Source organism: Pelophylax lessonae (genome assembly GCF_965119305.1).
Source record: "Pelophylax lessonae genome assembly, chromosome: 2".
NCBI classification, from domain to species: domain Eukaryota; kingdom Metazoa; phylum Chordata; class Amphibia; order Anura; family Ranidae; genus Pelophylax; species Pelophylax lessonae.
Genome location: NC_138769.1, coordinates 572,128,072 through 572,150,777, shown reverse-complemented (window position 1 = coordinate 572,150,777; position 22,706 = coordinate 572,128,072). Strand labels below are relative to the sequence as shown.

General features: G+C 46.2%; 1 protein-coding gene across 1 annotated transcript in view; it reads right to left on the bottom strand.

Annotated features, from left to right (window-relative positions):
- SHMT2 (serine hydroxymethyltransferase 2) overlaps positions 1-22,706 on the bottom strand; it is a 230,782-nt gene that overhangs the window by 158,011 nt on the left and 50,065 nt on the right. The window contains exons 2-4 of the mRNA XM_082248353.1: positions 21,753-21,926; positions 19,848-19,927; positions 5,671-5,871 (exon numbers count right to left, since the gene is read on the bottom strand). Coding sequence (XP_082104479.1) covers positions 5,671-5,871; positions 19,848-19,927; positions 21,753-21,926 — 455 coding nt within the window. The remainder of the gene's footprint in view (positions 1-5,670; positions 5,872-19,847; positions 19,928-21,752; positions 21,927-22,706) is intronic.

Sequence of the window (22,706 nt, the reverse complement as noted above, 5' to 3'; positions counted from 1 at the left end):
GTGCGCCCTAAAAACAGCCACACTGTCTTTTTCCAGAGCAGCCTGTACTCCGTTCTTCTAGCTATTGTGGCTGCAATCTTTCTTGGTCTACGTGACCTTGGTTTGGTACCAAGATATGCCCATATTTTTCACTTCTTAATAAGCGATTCAACAGTACTGACTGGTATATTCAAGGCACTGGATATCTTTTTATATTCTTTTCCATCTTTATAAAAAATGGATTTTTGTAAAATCTTACCGTAAAATCCTTTTCTCTTAGCTCATCGACAGACGTAGTCCTCGGTGATACACCACCTTCGGGTTATGTTACCTCCGCAGGAGCAGGACTAGACAGGAAATTAAAAAGCTCTGGCCACACCCTAGGGGCAGTCCCAGAGGGTATATCCTCTCTCTCTCTGCCTCAGCAAATCAGTTATGTGAAAAAGCAGTGCTTAGAGAATTTAACCCAACCCAACTCCAAAACAGAGGGGCGGGGACTACGTCTGTCGATGAGCTAAGAGAAAAGGATTTTACGGTAAGATTTTACAAAAATCCATTTTTCTCTAGCGCTCATCGACAGACGTAGTCCTCGGTGATACACCACCTTCGGGACGTCCCAGAGCAGTATCACAACTGAGGGGTGGGAAAATGGAAATCAAATCCCAATCTAGAAGGCCCAACCGGTGCCAACTAGAAGTTTACAATGCTCATCCTTAATGATGAGACTCAACCAAAAAAAAGAGAAAACAATTTTTTTTTTTTTTTTTCAAACAGAAAAAAACCCTCGAGGTAGACCACCGGTCTCCTCAAATTGCGGCCTGCAAAACCTTGCGGCCAAATGAGGCATCCGCCGATGCCGTCACATCAATTTTATAGAATTTTGTAAAGGTATGTACCGACGACCAGGTGGCCGCCTTACATACCTGGACCACTGACGCCTGATGGCGAAAGGCCCAGGAAGTACTGAGCGCTCGAGTGGAGTGCGCCCTAACAGGGAACGGAGGACTCTGACCCTTAATAGAATAAGCCTGTACCACCGTTTGTCTAATCCATTTGGCAATGGTCGCGGCAGATGCAGGCAAACCCTTTCTGGGGCCATCCGTGATCACAAAAAGTGAATCCGTCTTACGGAATGATTCCGTAGCTTTCAGGTATACCCTGATTGCCCGAACCACATCTAAGGAATGCAACGCATGTTCCCGATGATGCTTGGGCTGAGGACACAAGGAAGGTAGTACAATATCTTCATTCAGATGAAAATCTGAAACCACCTTGGGAAGAAAAGATGGCTTAGGATGAAGTACTACCTTATCCCTATGAATCACTAGGTATGGTGACTGGCATGATAATGCAGCCAGTTCTGACACCCTGCGAGCAGAAGTAATAGCCACCAAGAAGGCCACCTTCTGGGATAGAGTAAGCAAGGGAATCTCCCTGATGTTTTCAAAAGGAGGTTTCTGTAGAACCGACAAAACCAAATTAAGATCCCAGGGCGGTAAGGGCGCGCGGACTGGAGGAGCCAGGTGCCGCACCCCCTGGATGAAATTCCGCACCAAGGATTTGGTAGCTAAAGGCTTCTGAAAGAAGATTGCTAATGCTGAAACTTGACCCTTGATGGTGCTCAAGGCTAGCTTCTGCTCAACCCCTTGTTGCAAAAAAGCCAATATTCGAGTTACCGAATAGGTACGTGGAGGAAATCCTAAAGATTCGCACCACGCAATATAAGTCTTCCATGTGTGATAATAGACTTTGCTGGAAGTCGCTTTCCTTGCTTTAATAAGGGTAGGAATGACTGAAGTAGACAAACCTCTGTCCTTCAGTACTTGGGTCTCAATGGCCAGGCCATTAAAACCAGCGACTGTAAAGCACGAAGGTAAATTGGTCCTAGAGACCACAGACACTCCCTGAGACGAAGTTCCCACGGAACGTCTGCGACTAACATGTCCAAGTCGGCCAGGCCGGCTTGAGGAGGCCAGCCTAGAATTTCTAGGACCACTGGCGCTGATTGGATCTGAACCAGGCGTCCCTAGAGCTATCTGGCCCCGACCATCCGAGAAAGTCTGGTCGTTTTCTGTTCCCACACATTTATCAGATACCTGATAGTTATCAGGAAAGGTGATCTTTTCTGGTTGAACCTCAGGGACCGAAGTCACCCGACTAGAGGCTACTTGGCCTATCTGGTCAACCAGATCCGATTCCTGTGAGGTATCGGGACTAATCTTAGGAAAAGGTAAAGGAAAAGATCTTTTCAGGGAACGGTAACTACCGCTTCCTGTAGTACTTAAATGTTGGAAGGGAAGAATCGCACCGGTAGTAGTGGTTGATGCTCGATCTAATGTCCTGAATACCGGTGAAAACGTCCCCCCACCCTGAAACCGGGTGGGGGCGCACCTTCAGGCTGTGTACTCCTTTGCTTCGGGTTTGGCTGGGTTGGTCCCCTTCTTGAACCCTCCTGGAGGAGTCTTGCCTTTCCCGCTAGTACCAGCCGGGCGCCCTTTATGGGCGGTAAAGAAAGGTCCTCGCTTGTTGCGAGGTCCCTTAGCTTTTGCAGCCTGTGGCAAAAAAGTGCTCTTGCCCCCAGTGGCATCCTTAATGATTTCATCTAGGTTGGCTCCAAATAGACGATTCCCCTGAAAGGGGAGATTGGTCAAGGTCTTTTTGGAACCTAGGTCAGCTGACCAGCATTTTAACCACAGCACACGTCTGAGGATCACTGCTAACTTAGATGCATGCCCTAATAGGGGAGTAGTGTCCAAGGCTGCGTCACAGATAAACCGTAGCCCTTGTATGATCTGTTCCATCAAATCAGATGTCTCCTGGGGAATATCTTTTCCCCTAAGATCTTGGCGTACCATCTTCGCCCATTCCGTAAGTGTCTGGGAAACTAGACCAATAACGATTACTGGTCTAAATGCTGACCCTATCAGAGAAAAGATAGTGCGGGACTCTGCTTCTATCTTTCGATCCACCGGATCCTTAAAGGACGAAGTGTCCTCCACTGGAATAACCGTGGCTTTATTCAGCCTGGAAATAGGCGGATCCACGACTGGTGGTACCGTCCATTTCTTAATGATGGATTCCTCAAACGGATAGCGTCTAGCAATACGCTTGGAAATAGTAAAGGTACGTTTAGAATGCTCCCATTCTCCTTTAATCTGATTACCAAAACATTTAGGTACAGGAAAAGCCTTCGCCGTCTTGATGGGCTTATTAGTCCCAAAAGGCCTCTCTGTTTCAGTTGCCTCTGCCGGTAAAGCCTCAAGTTTTAAGGTTTCTTGCACTGCCACAACTAGTGCGTCCACCAATGCTTCTTCCTGAATTATAGCAAGAGAAGAAGCGTCCTCCTCACTGTCTGAGGGGGCTTTACCTGGGATAACAGCCCTTGCAGAGGAACCTGCAACTGCCGTGACCATCTCTGAATCTGAGTCAGAGGTGTCAGATGGTATAGGGGTAGGCGGGGGTCGCTTCCTTGACCCCCGTCCCTGACAGGCCGCCTCCACCCGAGCCACCATAGACTCCAAAATTGCTGTAAATGACTCTATACTCTGTGCACCGGCGGGTCCCGAGGCCCCCTCGAAGGAAACAGGTGGGGGAATATGTGTGGCAGGGTCCATAATAACTCCAGTTACTTCCTGGATAATATAATTCAAAAGTAAAGAAAAAAACTTTTTTTTTTTTTTTTTTTTTTTCTGACCCCCAGCGCCACAAAAAAGCCCCTTAGTGTTACCTGCTTAAGGATCCCTATCGATCGAGAGAGAGAGAGATAGACCCCCAGGCTCACCACTTGATGCTCAGAGTTAAACTGCAACAGCTTACAGCGCTGTCTTGACAAACAGGAAGTCTTTTGGCTGGCTGCCCGGGAAGAAAGGAGGCGGCTCCGCCCCTCTGCACGCCTTCCGGCGCCTCCCCCAAGCTCCACGAGGTGTAGGATCACCTCAAACATGGCCGCCCCCATGCTGGAGACACGAGGCTACGCCAAAATGGCGGCTCGTGCGATCCTGCAAGAAAAAATGGCAGCGGCCTGCTGAATGGCGGTGTGCTGCACACAACACTGTCTCTGCCTGGGGATATGGCGTGGTTGGCGGTATCGGCCCCTGGCGGACCGCATGGCCGTTCGGGAGGCCTGCTAATAGCTGGAGATCTGATTTGGAAGGCAGTCTACATGTCCGTGGCTTCTGACTGGTAGGTAGCTTATACTTAACCCATAAGATTCCCAGAATGCCACAGATTACATCTTTTAAACATGTATACAATAGATTGTTAGCTCCCAAACCAAGCCTCCTGGCTTTTTGTACACAAAAAATCACACTCAAAGTAGGAGGATCTGTGACATGTTATAGGATAGAAAGGACTCTTTCTTACCATACCGAGAGGGGCCCGCGTTCACCACAAAACCCGTCAGGGGGAAAGGGGGAACATACTACTCACCATACCGGAACCAGGCGGGCACCAACTCCTGACAGTACCCCTCTCCACCGGGGCGGGAGGGCTGTCGACCGATACGAACGCCGTGACTCATGGTCTTTGGCGTTTCAGCGAGACGTTTAACTCGCGGGTTCAGTCCTTTTAATGGGACTTTGTCGCGGCCGACCCAGCGCGGAGCTATGGCCTGCACGCGCTCGTAGGCTGAACTGGGGTGACCACCGGATCTCAACATCCAGCCCGTCGCCCAGTTCAGCTTTCTTGCTTGAAGATCTCACAGGAACACTGGAGAAAAAGCTGTCTAAAAAAATCCTTTAAGAAAAAATTCTTGCCAGGACCTAAGATCCCAGCAAGGTGTCTAGGTCCTTACTCCTAACTAGACAGAAAATAACTGATTTGCTGAGGCAGAGAGAGAGAGGATATACCCTCTGGGACTGCCCCTAGGGTGTGGCCAGAGCTTTTTAATTTCCTGTCTAGTCCTGCTCCTGCGGAGGTAACATAACCCGAAGGTGGTGTATCACCGAGGACTACGTCCGTCGATGAGCGCTAGAGAAAGTTTTATTACCTTGTTATGCATGTCTTTTTACAGTTACTTTCTGCTCCTCATTGATCAGAATCTAGCCTGCTCAGTGCATCCAAGTGAGAGTTAACAAACTCATTGACAATGTATACACAGACATTAATTGCACTTTAAAAAGCCACAGATGTGAGAAATTAACCTTTGACATTTTAACCGGTGTGGGTCACCTTGTGTGTCTGTACCAAGGACAAGCATTCTAGGGATTAAACATTAAACTTTTGATCAGGGCCATTTGGGTGAGGAGCCAGTCAACTACATGATAATAAATGGCTTCATATGATCACTATCCTTAAAAAAAAAAAAAAAAAAGCAATTTTCCAATGTCAAATACCAAAATTTCATGATTTCTTCCAGAGTAGCCCAACTTTTTGAACATAACTGTATAACTATAAATTACACATACAAAATTGTAAACATATTATAACACACTGATGCGTTTTTAAATCAAACTGATCTCTTTAATGTGTAAATTATTACTTTAAAAAGGTCAATTTACCGAAAACAGATATTTTTGAGCTTGGTATATAAAAGCGATAAACTACCTAATGATTCCTCATGTGTTTCCGAAGAACACTATAGCAAAACCTCTGCTCTTGGGTTTCCAGGTCTGAAAAAAAATCGACCCCACTGGATTGTTTTTAAAAGTCTAGTGAATAATTGTATAATATAGTGAACTAGAAAATACTTACTGTCCTCCATCAGGAAGATCCAGCCCCATGAGGCGGTCATGTGGCTGTAGTAGGGCTGTGTATGCTGCAAAGTTAGCTGGGGAACCAGAGTAGGGCTGCACATTAACTCCCCATTTTCCTGGGTCCAGCCTGAAGGCATCCAAAGCACGCTGCTGGCACAGCAACTCTATCTGATCCACAACCTCAGCGCCTCCATAATACCTAGAAAAACAGCAAGATTTAGTTACAAACACTGGTGACTTTTTTGCCTTCGTTTTAATAAAGTGTATCTATAAGCAAGTTTTTAATAGGGTAGAAAGGGGTTAAACCCTGTGTTAAGCTTTTTTCCCCATTAGGGAGATAAACACCACTATTGGTGCTCCTAATCACTGATGAAAAAAAAAAAAAGTTATCTATGGCCAGCCTAGTGCCAACTTGCAAATATGTGGTAAGCATATGTAAACGGCTAGACAGTGATATATTAGCAGAGTTGTATAAAGTACTCGAAACCCATGCTTGAGTAAAAGTGCTCGATCAAAAAGTGACTTCAGTAGAAGTGGAAGTGCTCGATCAAAAAGTGACTTGAGTAGAAGTACTAAAGTGTTCAAGATTTTTTGTACTTAAGTATTGCAAGTAGTTTTTTTAAAAATTTTGCTACTCAAGTACTGAAAGTAAAAGTACCAGTAGTTTTGAAAAAAAAATTGCTACTCAAGTACTGAAAGTAAAAGTACTGTGTTATGTAGTTATTAAATTAAGAAGTCAAAAGTTTGAACATCATATTGTTTTTTTATTATTTCAAATGCAGCTTTTATTTATGCATACAGTAGCATTTATTTTCGTATGCGCTGATAATACACATGTTTTGAGCTTCATGAAACCTGCCATCTACTGTTCTGGCAGTGGTCATTTTATAATTGTAACGAGTAACTATGCAGCACAAAAAAAAAAAATATCGGAGTAGAAGTATTGAAATCATTGAAAAAATGTAGTGAAGTAAAAGTGGAAGTAGGAGAAAAAAATTCTACTCTAGGAAAGTACAGATACCGCCTTTCGGTACTTAAGAATAGTAGTGAAGTAGTTCTACTTAGTTACTATACATCTCTGTATATTAGGAGGAGTGGATAACTATCAATTTCACTTGGAGACCTGTGGAAGCCTTACATCACCTATCAGTGCAGAGCATGTTCCCTCTTATGTTACCCTGTAACCCCCCCCCCCTCCTCCAATCACAATGCTCACTCTTATGACACCCTATAACCCCACTCTCCCCCTTTTGCAGACCAACTCCACATTTTTCCCCTATGGTCACCCTTTACCCCACATTCTCCAGTTTCATCAACACCCCTTTCCAGTTTCTCTATCACTCTGAAGCCCCCACTTCAGTAGCGTACACCCCCCTCCATCCTTTTAGCTCACACTAGTCCGTCCCAACTGTCACCCTAAAACCATTAATCTCACTCTCCATCTCCACATTATCTGCAATGAAAGAAAAAAAAAAGTATGGAAACACAGCCTGCACTCGCACTGAAAAAAAAAAAAAAACGAACATGTTATACGAGGTTTATTCGAAAAGTTTCTGCACTTTTTTTTCCACTCTAATATAAAAAAAAAAGTGCGGAAACTTTTTGAAGACCCTTTGTGCTTACTTGCTCAGTGTAGTGGTTTAGCACAGGGCAGCCCAATTCTCTTGTGGGTTCCCCATATAACAAATCTCTTGCTATGGGCTCGCTCTCGAGCAGCGCTCCTGAGAATGGACACTGTCCATTCACAGACCCACAGGGAGGTTCAGCCCTGCCCCCTGCTCTCTTCCTAATGGCTTACTGGCTTTTACTGACAGCAGCAGGAGCCAATGGCTCCCCTGCTGTGTGAGCCAAGGAGGAGACAGAGACCTGGGAAAGCCACTTCTCTCTTGCTGAATATAGATGGGGCTCAGGTAAGTACGAGTGGGGGGCTGCGGGGGGGGGGGGGGGTGCAGCACCCAGAAGGTTTAGGTTTTTTTTTTTTTAGAAGAAAATTAAAACAACTTTTGCCTTTAGAACCACTTTAAAGGTATATTTAACCCTGGACTGGTAAAGAAGCTGCAGTCTGGGCTTTTACCCCAAGGCAAAGTAGGGAAAGGAGAGGGGGAAGAGGGAGCAAATGGGTGAGATACAAATGTAACTGCTTACTATGTAACTGCTTTTGGTGTAAAAAGTCTGTCTCCCTTGGAGAAATTTCAGCATCAACCCACTTCAAAAAATATATGTCGACACCCAACCAAGAGCCATTACTCTGTCAATTCTCTCTTGCAAATATGGTCTACCATAACACCCTTCACACTCCTATGCTGCCCATGCTGTCTTATATCCTACCCTTCAACACTCCTCTCAAGCTAATACTTCCTACCATCCCCTCTGCTACTTTGTTTCTGCAGATACATACCGGACACTGTCATAACACTTCTTTCACATGGTTTATAATATCCGCAACCTTGCCCATTCTGGCACACATTTGGAAGTACGATTAAAAACTATACCCACAAAATTCACATTAAATGGATCCATTTTATATTATAGGCCTCTAAGCCGAATACCCAGACAACTCATATTTTCCAAAGTTAGAAACCACACTTTTTTTTAATAATGAAAAGCTGAATAGCATTCTCAGAAATACACACGATAAATTCCCCAAGACATGGGACCCTTGGATAATTATTGCCGCCCAATTTTTTCCATGGAGTCCATGGAGAGTGACAGCTCTATGAGGAACTCCTCGGGGAGGCCCAGAGTCCTGAGTCATGCCTTCCTCTAACTACTCCCTGTCTTTTTCTCCTTTTCACTTCCAATTATATTTACAATTGCTCATTCGGACTAGAAGCCTTCACAAAGTCTCCAATTTCCTACTTTCTTCATAAACACCTTGATTGTTTCCCACAGTCCGGAAATGGAAAGTTTATCATCAAAACTAAATCCGGTCCTCTATCTAGTCCCTTCTCCCTCCTCTTCTTCCCTCCTTTTCTCCCCTTTTCCTCCCTAATTTTGCCCATATTTCCGCTTTCCCTAACTGAATATTAGGCCTTAGGATGTAATAACCTTTATATTTAAGTTTTTGAGTTTTCAGGTCTTAACTACTAGATACTGTTTATTACATATATTATCCTGTTAGTTGACTCTTTGTATCTTGTGAAATTGATTGCAAATTCTTTGAAACTAAAAAAATGCTGGAATTTGCTGTTAAAACCTAAAAATGGATTTTTGTAAAATCTTACCGTAAAATCCTTTTCTCTTAGCTCATTGACAGACGTAGTCCTCGGTGATACAGCACCTTCGGGTTATGTTGCCTCCACAGGAGCAGGACTAGACAGGAAATTAAAAAGCTCTGGCCACACCCTAGGGGCAGTCCCAGAGGGTATATCCTCTCTCTCTCTGCCTCAGCAAATCAGTTATGTGAAAAAGCAGTCTTTAGAGATTTTAACCCAACCCAACTCAAAAAACAGAGGGGCGGGGACTACGTCTGTCAATGAGCTAAGAGAAAAGGATTTTATGGTAAGATTTTACAAAAATCCATTTTTCTCTAGCGCTCATTGACAGACGTAGTCCTCGGTGATACAACACCTTCGGGACGTCCCAGAGCAGTATCACAAATGAAGGGTGGGAAAATGAAAATCAAATCCCAATCTAGAAGGCCCAACCGGTGCCAACTAGAAGTTTACAATGCTCATCCTTAATGATGAGACTCAACAAAAAAAAAAAAAAATTTTTTCTCTTTTCAAACAGAAAAAACCCTCGAGGTAGACCACCGGTCTCCTCAAATTGCGGCCTGCAAAACCTTGCGGCCAAATGAGGCATCCGCCGATGCCGTCACATCAATTTTATAGAATTTTGTAAAGGTATGTACCGACGACCAGGTGGCCGCCTTACATACCTGGACCACTGACGCCTGATGGCGAAAGGCCCAGGAAGTACTGAGCGCTCGAGTGGAGTGCGCCCTAACAGGGAACGGAGGACTCTGACCCTTAATAGAATAAGCCTGTACCACCGTTTGTCTAATCCATTTGGCAATGGTCGCGGCAGATGCAGGCAAACCCTTTTTGGGGCCATCCGTGATCACAAAAAGTGAATCCGTCTTACGGAATGATTCCGTAGCTTTCAGGTATACCCTGATTGCCCGAACCACATCTAAGGAATGCAACGCATGTTCCCGATGATGCTTGGGCTGAGGACACAAGGAAGGTAGTACAATATCTTCATTCAGATGAAAATCTGAAACCACCTTAGGAAGAAAAGATGGCTTAGGATGAAGTACTACCTTATCCCTATGAATCACTAGGTATGGGGACTGGCATGATAATGCAGCCAGTTCTGACACCCTGCGAGCAGAAGTAATAGCCACCAAGAAGGCCACCTTCTGGGATAAAGTAAGCAAGGGAATCTCCCTGATGTTTTCAAAGGGAGGTTTCTGTAGAACCGACAAAACCAAATTAAGATCCCAGGGCGGTAAGGGCGCGCGGACTGGTGGAGCCAGGTGCCGCACCCCCTGGATGAAATTCCGCACCAAGGACTTGGTAGCTAAAGGCTTCTGAAAGAAGATTGCTAATGCTGAAACTTGACCCTTGATGGTGCTCAAGGCTAGCTTCTGCTCAACCCCTTGTTGCAAAAAGGCCAATATTCGAGTCACCGAATAGGTACGTGGAGGAAATCCTAAAGATTCGCACCACGCAATATAAGTCTTCCAAGTGTGATAATAGACCTTGCTGGAAGTCGCTTTCCTTGCTTTAATAAGGGTAGGAATGACTGAAGTAGACAAACCTCTGTCCTTCAGTACTTGGGTCTCAATGGCCAGGCCATTAAAACCAGCGACTGTAAAGCATGATGGTAAATTGGTCCTTGAGACCACAGACACCTCCCTGAGACGAAGTTCCCACGGAACGTCTGCGACTAGCATGTCCAAGTCGGCCAGGCCGGCTTGAGGAGGCCAGCCTAGAATTTCTAAGACCACTGGCGCTGATAGAATCTGAACCAGGCGTCCCTAGAGGTATCTGGCCCCGACCATCCGAGAAAGTCTGGTCGTTTTCTGTTCCCACACATTTATCAGATACCTGATTGTTATCAGGAAGGGTGATCTTTTCTGGTTGAATCTCAGGGACCGAAGTCACCCGACTAGAGGCTACTTGGCCTATCTGGTCAACCAGATCCGATTTCTGTGAGGTATAGGGACTAATCTTAGGAAAAGGTAAAGGAAAAGATCTATTCAGGGAATGGTAACTACCGCTTCCTGTAGTACTTAAATGTTGGAAGGGAAGAATCGCACCGGTAGTAGTGGTTGATGCTCGATCTAATGTCCTGAATACCGGTGAAAACGTCCCCCCACCCTGAAACCGGGTGGGGGCGCACCTTCAGGCTGTGTACTCCTTTGCTTCGGGTTTGGCTGGGTTGGTCCTCTGCTTGTCCGACCAGCCCTTCTTGAACCCTCCTGGAGGAGTCTTGCCTTTCCCGCTTGTACCAGCCGGGCGCCCTTTATGGGCGGTAAAGAAAGGTCCTCGCTTGTTGCGAGGTCCCTTAGCTTTAGCAGCCTGTGGCAAAAAAGTGCTCTTGCCCCCAGTGGCATCCTTAATGATTTCATCTAGGTTGGCCCCAAATAGACGATTCCCCTGAAAAGGGAGATTTGTCAAGGTCTTTTTGGAACCTAGGTCAGCTGACCAGCATTTTAACCACAGCACACGTCTGAGGATGACCGCTGACATAGATGCATGCCCTAATAAGGGAGTAGTGTCCAAGGCTGCATCACAGATAAACTGTAGCCCTTGTATAATCTGTTCCATCAAATCAGATGTCTCCTGGGGAATAACCTTAGTTACTTACCGGTGACGGTATTTCTAAGAGCCTTTCAGGACAGCACCTGGAGAGAGCGCAGCTCCACCCAATCCACAGGAAACACTGCAAATAAAAACTCCTCCTCTTCCACCATGCCTCAGTCATAGAGTAGCCTCCGACATGCTGGAAAACATAAACTACCACAGGTTAAACATTTACAAATTATATTATAAACAAAACCAAGGGGGGGGTAGCTGCTGCTGTCCTGAAAGGCTCTTAGAAATACCGTCACCGGTAAGTAACTAAGGTTTTCTCAGATCGCCTTTCAGGACAGCACCTGGAGAGGATAAGCGAGTAACTTACACTTAGGGTGGGACCACTGCCTGCAGAACTTTTCTGCCGAAGGCTTGATCCTGAGCTGACAACAAGTCCAACCTGTAATGTCTAATAAAGGTTGAATAGCTGGACCAGGTAGCTGCCTTGCAGATTTGATCAGGCGAAGCACCGGCCCTTTCAGCCCATGAGGTTGCCACAGACCTTGTAGAATGCGCCAAGATGCCTTCTGGAGGTTCTTCTTCTTGAGCTACATAAGCCTGTTCAATTGCCCATCTGAGCCATTTGCCTAAAGTGCTCTTTGATGCTTTTTCTCCTATACGGGACCCTGAGAAGATGACAAATAATGCATTTGTCTTTCTAAATTCCTTAGTTACCAGGAGGAACTGAAGTAAGCATCTCCTCACATCCAAGGTATGAAAGGATTCTTCCCGAGTATTACTAGGAGCTGAGGAGAAAGTTGGTAAGACAATTTCTTGTGATCTATGAAAAGATGAAGCAATCTTTGGAAGAAAGGCTGGGTCCGTTCTTAGGACTACTCGATCTGCAAAAATTGTCAAAAAAGGGTCTGAAATTGAGAGGGCCTGGATCTCACTGATCCTCCTGGCCGAGGTAATTGCTATCAAAAAGATAGTTTTCAAAACTAAATTCTTCAGGGAAGCCTCTTTTAAAGGTTCAAAAGGAAACTTAGTTAGACCTTGTAACACAATGGTCAAATCCCATTTGGGAAATACTTTAAGGGCTATTGGCCTATTGCGGGCTAATGCCTTGAAAAAACGAATGATTAGAGTCTCTTGGGACAAAGTCTTTTCGAAAAAAACTGAAAGTGCCGCTACTTGCGTCTTTAAAGTACTTGCTGCTAGTCCTTTCTCCATTCCCTCATGGAGGAACTCAAGCACTGAAATTAAATTTTTTAATTCAAAATTTTTGCTGGAACACCAAAAGTTGTATTTTCTCCAGACTTTCAAGTAAATATCCCTAGTCACCTTCTTCCTGCTGGAGAGAAGGGTGGAGATAACTTTTTCTGACAGGCCTCTGGCTCTCAAGATGTCTTCTTCAGTAACCACGCTGTCAGTTGTAAGCGGTCCAGTTCTGGGTACACTAGGTTCCCCTGTGTCAAAAGATCTCTCCTGTACGGAAGCTTCCAGGGAGGTTCTGAGGCAAGATTCAGCAGGAGGGCGAACCAAGGTCTCTTTGGCCAGTAAGGTGTAATCAGAATCAAGTTGGTCTTTTCTTCCCTGAATTTCTTGAGAACCAACGGAATCAGTTGGAATGGAGGGAACGCGCAAGACAAACGGAAGTCCCATGGATGGGCTAGGGCATCCAAGCCCCAGTCCTGATCCTCCTTGTGTAGGGAAAAGAATCTTTGGACTTTGGTGTTCTGTTGACAAGCGAACAAATCTATTTGGGGAAGACCCCAGACTTCCACGATCTGCATGAATACTTCTTGATTCAGACTCCATTCTGATTCCAACACCTTTTTCCTGCTCAGCAGATCTGCTAGAAGGTTTTGTGACCCCTTCAGATGCACCGCTGTCAGAGAGGCTAGATTTTTCTCCGCCCAGGAGAGTAGCTGTATTGCCAGATCTGATAGCTGTCTGCTTCTTGTGCCTCCTTGCTTTGACACGTAGGCCACTGCTGTCCTGTTGTCCGACAGAACTTGCACATGATGGCCCCTGACTGTCTGTTGAAAGGACCAAAGACCCAAAAGGATGGCTTTCAACTCCCGCCAGTTGGATGATTTCCTGGACTCTGCTTTGGACCATGTCCCTTGCATCGTCCGGCCTTCCAGGTGGGCTCCCCAACCCCACGAACTGGCATCCGTCGTCAGACGTTTGTTCGTCTGGAAAGTCCATTGCAGACCTTCTTCCAGATTTCTGGAATTCCTCCACCACCACAGAGATCTCTTTGCTTTCGTGGAGATTCTGATGGATTTCTCCAGATGTTCCGGGTATGACCAACTCTGCAGAACGTCTCTCTGGAGAAGACGGGAATGCAGTCTTGCCCACTGTACTGCAGGGATAGCGGCTGTGAGTAAGCCCAAAGCTGCCATGGCCGACCTGACAGTAACCTGATGATTGGTCTGTAATCGAGCAACTGCGTTCTGAGTCTTCTCGATCTTTTCTTGAGGTAGAAACACCTTCTGGAGGACCGAATCTATTCTGTATCCCAGAAATTTTATCTGCTGAGATGGAATCAAACTGGATTTCTCCAAATTCATGAGCCACCCCAGACTCTCTAGGTGGTCCTGAGTCTCCTGAAGGTGTACCAACGCCTGGCTCTTGGACTCTGCAAAAATTAGCAGATCGTCCAGGTAAGGGACAATTGAAATACCCCTCAGCCTTAATGGCTCTAGGGCATCCGCCATTACCTTGGTAAACACCCTTGGAGAAGATGAGAGGCCAAAGGGGAGGGCCCTGAACTGCAGATGCCAGACCGATTCCCCGAGATTGACCGCCAGCCTTAGGAATTTCTGGCACTCCTGATTTATTGGGATGTGCAGGTAAGCGTCCCTCAGATCCAAGGATGCCATGAAACAGTTTGGGGACAACAGTTTGGTCACTGAATAAATGGTGTCCATCCTGAAGTGCTTGTACCGAATTGATCTGTTTAGGATTTTCAAATTTAGGATCATTCGGTACTTGCCTGAGGGTTTTTTCACTAGAAAGATCTGAGAATAAAACCCACGGCCTTGTTGCCCCTCGGGGACTTGGATAATTACTTCCTGTTGAATCAGCTCTTGTAAAAGAGACATCATTGAGGAAGCCTCTTCCGGATCCCTTGGAAGGGGAGTAACATGGAATCTGCTTGGAGGTGTCTCCGAAAACTCCAGTTTGTATCCTTGAGCCACTATATTCTTCACAAAGGGGCTTGCGGATACGTCTTCCCAACGTGGGAGGAACCATAACAGCCTTCCTCCCACTGGAAGACTGTTGTCACTTGCTTTTATTGGCCTGGTCAGGTGGTCTAAAGAGGACTCCACCTTTCCCTTTGCCTTGATGGGAGGTCCATCTTGATCTCTGATCTTGTTCACGACCTCTGTTGGTTTGTTGAACAGAACGAAATCTCTTCTTAGGAGGAGATTTCTTTTTTGATGGAAAGGCTTTCTTCTTATCCGCCGTTCTGTCAAGAATTGCTTCCAATTCAGGCCCGAAAAGCAAGTCACCGGCAAAAGGTAAACCACAGAGTTTCACCTTAGAAGCTGAATCACCTGTCCAGGTTTTCAACCAGACCGCCCTCCTGGCAGAGTTGACAAGGGCTGCTGACCTGGCAGACATTTTGATAGACTCAGCAGAAGCATCGGCCATATATTTTACTGCCTTTAGGAGCAGCGGAAATGAATCCAGGAGATCTTTCCTTGCTGTTCCAGCCTCCACATGCCCTTTAAGTTGTTCGAGCCAGCACTCAAGATTTCTGGCTACCACCGTGGAGGCCATGGCCGGCTTAAGGCTAGACGTAGAGGAGTCCCAAGCCTTTTTAAGGAGAGAATCTGCCCTCTTATCCATGGTGTCTTTCAGAACACCCATGTCTTCGAACGCCAAATCCGTGCGGCGAGACACCTGAGAAAAAGCAGCATCCACTCTGGGCTTTTTGTTCCATAGGTGCGCCGTATCTTCTTCAAACGGAAATCTCCTTCTTAGGGATTTAGAGAAAAAAGGGGCCCTCTCTGGGTCCTTCCACTCTTTTTCAATAGATTCAGTAAGGACTTTATGAACAGGAAAAACCCTGCGCTTTGTCTGTTCAAGGCCCTGGTACATTCTGTCATGAAGTGAAACTTGCACCTTTTCCTCTGCGATTTCCAACGTGGTGTAAATCGCTTTCAGCAACTCATCAACCTCTTCCAAGGATAATTTGTATCTGGAAGAACTAGCCACCTCTTCCTTCTCTTCCTCCTCTGAATCCCTGATGGAACAGAGAGCACTCTCCCCCTCATCTTCTGAATCACTTGACACTGCAGACTTAGAAGTAGACGGCTGGGAAGATGTACCACCCGTTTGTTGGGAATCTGAAAGAACTTGTGGCGTCCTGGATAACAGGGAACGAACTGAGGACAGGGTGTCTGAGAGTTCTTTAAATGAAGATATGAATTCATTATTCTGCTGACTAGACTCTTCCTTCACAAGGTCAGCAATACATGCTTTACAAAGTGGCTTCACCCAGGAATCTCTGAGTGGATTCTTGCATGAAGGGCATTTCCTTGATGCTGGGGCTCTTGTCTTCACTGTGGCTTTAACCTAGTAAAGAAAAAGCCACCATGAAAGCCCAATAACCACAAATAAAAGAAAACCACCACCTAGTGATTTCTTGCAAGGGAGAAAATCGTGACCCACACCAAAAAAGGATCAGAAGAAAAGACTCCCAGATGCATATATATCCTGTTAGACTGGGAACAGTTACTCAGTCTACAGGGCAGGCTCCAAAGGAGGAAGGAAGAAACCCCACAATAAAAGCTCACACAGTAAAGAAAAAAGAGGCACCACTGCACCTCTCCTACCTGAGCTTGGCCGGCGCTGGCGGTGCCTGCTTCCACCGTCGCTGCAGACTTTTCCTCCATGTTGTTGAAAAGCGCAGCTTGCTGGCAGATCTCTCCATTTAAATACCGCTTCCCGCGTCCTCCTCTGTGGACCGGAAGCGGAAGCGCCGACCTCGTGACCTGCCTCTGACCCCTGCGTGTATTGCGGTTGGAGCAAACGCCGCCACGCCCCCACCGGAAGTCCCGTCCACCGGAAGTGACGCCGCGCGTCCCCGGGATCAGAGTCCGAAAGTGCGGGAGATTCGAATGCCAAAAGCGGCTCCCCGCCCGCCGACCGGCCGAAGCGCGGACCTCTGACGCCCGGACCGGATCCTCCGATGGGTTTCAGCTCCCCTGAGCGAACGAGGTGAGAGGCTCCGGAGCATACCCCCTTTGACACTCCAGGGAGGGGAGCTGGGATGGTCTCCATGCTGAAACAGCAAACAAAAACTGGGCAACAAATCCTTCTCTCCCCCTGGAGAGAGTGCAGCCCTTCCACATAGCTCCTGCAATGCTTCCACCATGGCGGAGGAAACACAAATGACTGAGGCATGGTGGAAGAGGAGGAGTTTTTATTTGCAGTGTTTCCTGTGGATTGGGTGGAGCTGCGCTCTCTCCAGGTGCTGTCCTGAAAGGCGATCTGAGAAATCTTTTCCCCTAAGGTCTTGGCGTACCATTCTCGCCCATTCCGTAAGTGTCTGGGAAACTAGACCAATAACAATTACTGGTCTAAATGCTGACCCTATCAGAGAGAAGATGGTGCGGGACTCTGCTTCCATCTTTCGATCCACCGGATCCTTAAAGGACGAAGTGTCCTCCACTGGGATAACCGTGGCTTTATTCAGCCTGGAAATAGGTGGATCCACCACTGGTGGTACAGTCCATTTCTTAATGATGGATTCCTCAAACGGATAGCGTCTAGCAATACGCTTGGAAATAGTAAAGGTACGTTTAGAATGCTCCCATTCTCCTTTAATCTGATTACCGAAACACTTGGGTACAGGAAAAACCTTCACCGTTTTGATGGGCTTATTAGTACCAAAAGGAATCTCTGTTTCAGTTGCCTCTGCCGGTAAAGCCTCAAGTTTTAAGGTTTCCTGCACTGCCACAACTAGTGCGTCCACCAATGCTTCTTCCTGAATTATAGCGGGAGAAGAAACGTCCTCCTCACTGTCTGAGGGGGCTTTACCTGAGATAACAGCCCTTGCAGAGGAACCTGCAACTGCAGTGACCATCTCTGAATCTGAGTCAGAGGTGTCAGATAGTATAGGGGTAGGCGGGGGTCGCTTCCTTGACCCCCGTCCCTGACAGGCCGCCTCCACCCGAGCCACCATAGACTCCAAAATTGCTGTAAATGACTCTACACTCTGTGCACCGGCGGGTCCTGTGGCCCCCTCGAGGGAAACAGGTGGGGGAATATGTGTGGCAGGGTCCATGATAATTCCAGTCACTTCCTGGATAATATAATTCAAAAATAAAAAACTTTTTTTTTTTTTTTTTTCCAGACCCCCAGCGCCACAAAAAGCCCCTTAGTGTTACCTGCTAGGGATCCCTATCGATCGAGAGAGAGAGAGAGATAGACCCCCAGGCTCACCACTTGATGCTCAGAGTTTAACTGCAACAGGTTACAGCGCTGTCTTGACAAACAGGAAGTCTTTTGGCTGGCTGCCCAGGAAGAAAGGAGGCGGCTCCGCCCCTCTGCACGCCTTCCGGCGCCTCCCCTAGCTCCACGAGGTGTTTGGATCACCTCAAACATGGCCGCCCCCATGCTGGAGACACGAGGCTACGCCAAAATGGCGGCTCCTGCGATCCAGCAAAAAAAAATGGCGGCGGCCTGTACTGAATAGCGGTGTGCTGCAGGGCACACAACACTCTCTCTGCATGGGGATTTGGCGTGGTTGACGGTACCGGCCCTGGCGGACCGCATGGCCATTCGGGAGGCCTGCTAATAGCTGGAGATCTGATTAGGAAGGCAGTCTACATGTCCGTGGCTTCTGACTGGTAGGTAGCTTATTCTTATCACCGTAAGATTCCCAGAATGCCACTGATTACAATCTTTTTAACATGTATACATTAGATTGTTAGCTCCCAAACCAAGCCTCCTGGCTTTTTGCACATAAAATCACACTCAAAGTAGGAGGATCTGTGTCATTTATAGGATAGAGAGGGACTCTATCTTACCATACAGAGAGGGGCCCGCGTTCACCACAAGACCCGTCAGGGGAAAGGGGGAACATACTACTCACCATACCGGAACCAGGCGGGCACCAACTCCTGACAGTACCCCTCTCCACCGGGGCGGGAGGGCTGTCGACCGATATGGACGCCGTGACTCATGGTCTTTGGCGTTTCAGCGAGACGTTTAACTCGCGGGGTCAGTCCTTTAATGGGACTTTGTCGCGGCCGACCCAGCGCGGAGCTATGGCCTGCACGCGCTCGTAGGCTGAACTGGGGTGACCACCGGATCTCAACATCCAGCCCGTCGCCCAGTTCAGCTTTCTTGCTTGAAGATCTCACAGGAACACTGGAGAAAAAAAGCTGTCTAAAAAATCTTTTAAGAAAAAAATCTTGCCAGGACCTATGATCCCAGCAAGGTATCTAGGTCCTTACTCCTAACTAGATAGAAAATAACTGATTTGCTGAGGCAGAGAGAGAGAGGATATACCCTCTGGGACTGCCCCTAGGGTGTGGCCAGAGCTTTTTAATTTCCTGTCTAGTCCTGCTCCTGTGGAGGCAACATAACCCGAAGGTGCTGTATCACCGAGGACTACGTCTGTCAATGAGCGCTAGAGAAAATTTGTTTAAAAACAACACTCTAAGGGTCCATTCACACTAGCGCGACTTGTCAGGCGACTTAGTTGCCTGACAAGTCGCAGTCGGTCGCTCGCCATAGAGTAGTACAGGACCGGTTCTAATAGGAGCGACAGCAGATAACGGAGGCACGTAATCTGACTACAGTGTCAGGGGCTCAGCAGCCATGATAAACCGTGGTCAGTTTACAGAGGGGAGGACAGAACCAGCCGGGGATTTTAGATGATAGAAAGTGCCAAATTACACAGCACACGCACTATACTGTATAACATACTTTACAGGAACATATATACATATATACATATATATATATATATATATATATATATATATATATATATATATATATATATATATATTATTTATTATTTTTTTTTAGGGTAACAAACTCTTTCAGGCACCAATATGCACAATGCAGGACCTTTTTGTGTGTCAATACACATCGAAAACAGTAAAAAAAAAATTTTTAAAGACCATAAATATCTGCCTGCTCTGCAATAAAAGAGAAACATTACATGGGTCTAGGGGCCCTAAAGCTTCCTCTTCATCCTCCATTATAGGTGTTCTACTGTATACATGAAAGCAGAATGAACTAGATGTACAGTCAGACTGGTTGTACCTAAAGCCACTAAAACAATGAGAAAAATGGATTTCCTAGTATCCCGAATTCATATTCTAAAGATAAAGACAGTAATACTGAAAATGAAAATCAGACATCAATCTGCTAATTGCACAATGAATATTCTTACCTCTTTCCAGGATAGCCCTCAGAATACTTGTTGTTCAGACAGGATCCAAGGGCCTCCAGAGCTGCACGGCTACAAAAATTCTATTCAGGAGAAATAAAGTGACAATTTTCATTAAACAGGAAAAAAGAAATGTAATAGCATAAACAAAATAAATGCAAATCATATTTGTTAAAACACTGCAAAGCAATAGACACAATACTTGCAGTTAGATTGGATTTGGATATAGCCCTTAAAACTGAACTCCAGGCAGATAGAAAAACATCAACTAATGCACCTATGTATACATTAAGATCATTAAGTGTATTGTTTTTAAATTAATCAGTTCAAGTACCCAAATCTGGCTTGGTAGAAGATTTTTGTAATCCTCTGACATGTCAAAACACAAGGCCCAGGGGTCGAATTAAGACCCTCCTGGCCATTTCATGTGGCTCTCGCACCTCTCCTGTAGCTGCAGCACCCCCTCGTTTTGCCCCCACCTTGTCTCAGTAGTTGGCAGCAGAGAGCAGGACAGAACTACTCCTCCAGATCCTGCGCTTCTCCATGCAGCCGCAGAGAGGCTGGTCTCTGCATCCCCCCCCCACCAGAACGGAGGATAGAACTCCTGCCTACAGTTCCCGGCATCTCTCTGTGCAGCCGCAGCACCACCTGCCTCCCCTGGTCCTAGCATTCCGTAGACTGGCAGAAGACTCCAGCCCTCCTCTGGACCCCATACAATCTGCTGTATTATTATGAGAATACTACAATTCTATGCATTTTTAAAAGGATCGCACACTGCTGGTATAACCCACAAGAAACAAAATTAGAGACTGCTCAGACAGAACACCATGGCTAAACTATGTTCTGTCTGAGCAGTCTCCACTATAGTTTGCTGTGGATGATACCAGCAGTGTGCAATCCTCCTTTTCAGACTTCCATAATCGGCCACAGGCTCTGTGCTGCTGTGCACCTGTCCTTTGCAGCTTAAAGTGATTGTAACATCTTGTTTTTTCCTATAAAAATAAAAAACATGTTATATTTACCTCCTCTGTACAGTTGGTTTTGCACAGAGCAGCCCCTGATCTTCCTATTCTCGGGTCCCTCTTCTGTGCTCCCGGCCTCTCCCTCCTGTTGAGTGCCCCTACAGCAGGCACCTGAGCCGAGTCCCAGATCCCGGTGTCCATTCAGAAACGGAGCCCCGACCCGGCCCCGCCCCCTCTTCCCCCTGATTGGCTAGCTGACAGACAGCAGCAGCAGCCAATGGCTGTGTCTCAGCCAATCAGGAGGAAGATTCTCGGACGGCAGAAAAACTTGTGGACATCGCTGGACAGAGAGGGATCATAAAATGCATTAAGATAAAAAACCCTTCTGCCTTTAGAATTCCTTTAAGTTATTACTAAATCCAGTAATAATTGAATGCAGAGGCAATCATTTAGGATGATAAAGAGTAAATACATTTATATAGTCCTACAGATACAACCGGCCCTTTGAGGGTAGCCCTAATACCGATATGGCCCGTGATGAAATGGGAGTTTGATCACGGGCTCTATGACCAAGAGAACTCAGACAGGGAAAGGGGGGAGCAGCACTATAAGCCAATCAGCTGTGCTGGAAGTGCTCACGCACTGACAGGAGGAGAAAGGGTGATGAGGACATGAGCCTGCTAATTCTCATTCATGAGAAAAGCATAGCAGTCAGAGGTAGAAAGGTCATCCTCAGCATCCTCTACCATTTCTGTGCTAACCTTGTGGTTTTAAATGAAGAAGAACACAGGCTATCCTGAGTGCCTTGTTTCAAGACTAGTTCATAATACCACACACTATCTGAAATAAACATACTTTAAGCTGTTAACTGAAGACAAGAATGAAGACAAAAAGGTGCACAAGGGGAAAAAAAAAAAAAAAAAAAGTATGTCTCTGCAGCACCTACCTCTGAAGCAATCATCTCCAGTCCACGACATTGCCTGTCCTTCTCCTTTCGTACAAGGTCCCACATTTCTGGGTCGTTGTCTGCCAGACTCTCTTGCCCATTCCATGGCTGGTTCCCAACTTGGGATGCTGGTCGAGTGTGCTGGGCCCGAACATGGCAGCATCTCCGCAGAGGCTGTGTAAAGAAAAGACATGTAACTGACAAATGTGTGATTTTCCTATTACTAGAGCTGGAAAACACCAGGTCTCTAGATGCTAACCAAGATAAATGCTGAATTAGTGCCGGTTCACACTAGTACGACTTGTCAGGCAACTTGACAGCCTGACAAGTCGCGGTCCGTTGTGTAATACAGGAACGGTTCTAATAGGAGCGACACAAGTCGCTCCGACTTAGAAAAAGGTTCCTGTACTACTTCGGGGCGACCTGGAGCGACTTGCATAGACATTAATTTTATGAAGTCCGTGCAAGTCGCGCCGAAGTCACGGTGCACGCAACTTCACAGGTCGCCCCCTAAGTCGGATCGCCATAGTGTGAACCGGCTCTTAGGATAATTACTAGCATACATTTGATGCTTTCCATTAGCAAGGGACTGGTATGCATTAATGATACCTGCACCTGAAACGCTGAACAGCTAACTACATAATTTTCAGCATGACTTCATGTTTCCTCCCAACACAGCATTTAAGATTGTCAGTCATGTACAGTGGGTACGGAAAGTATTCAGACGCCCTTAAATTTTTCACTCTTTGTTATATTGCAGCCATTTGCTAAAATCATTTAAGTTCATTCTTCTTCCTCATGAATGTACACATAGCACCCCATACTGACAGAAAAACACAGAATTGTTGACATTGTTGCAGATTTATTAAAAAAAGAAAAACTGAAATATCACATGGTCCTAAGTATTCAGACCCTTTGCTGTGACACTCATATATTTAACTCAGGTGCTTTCCA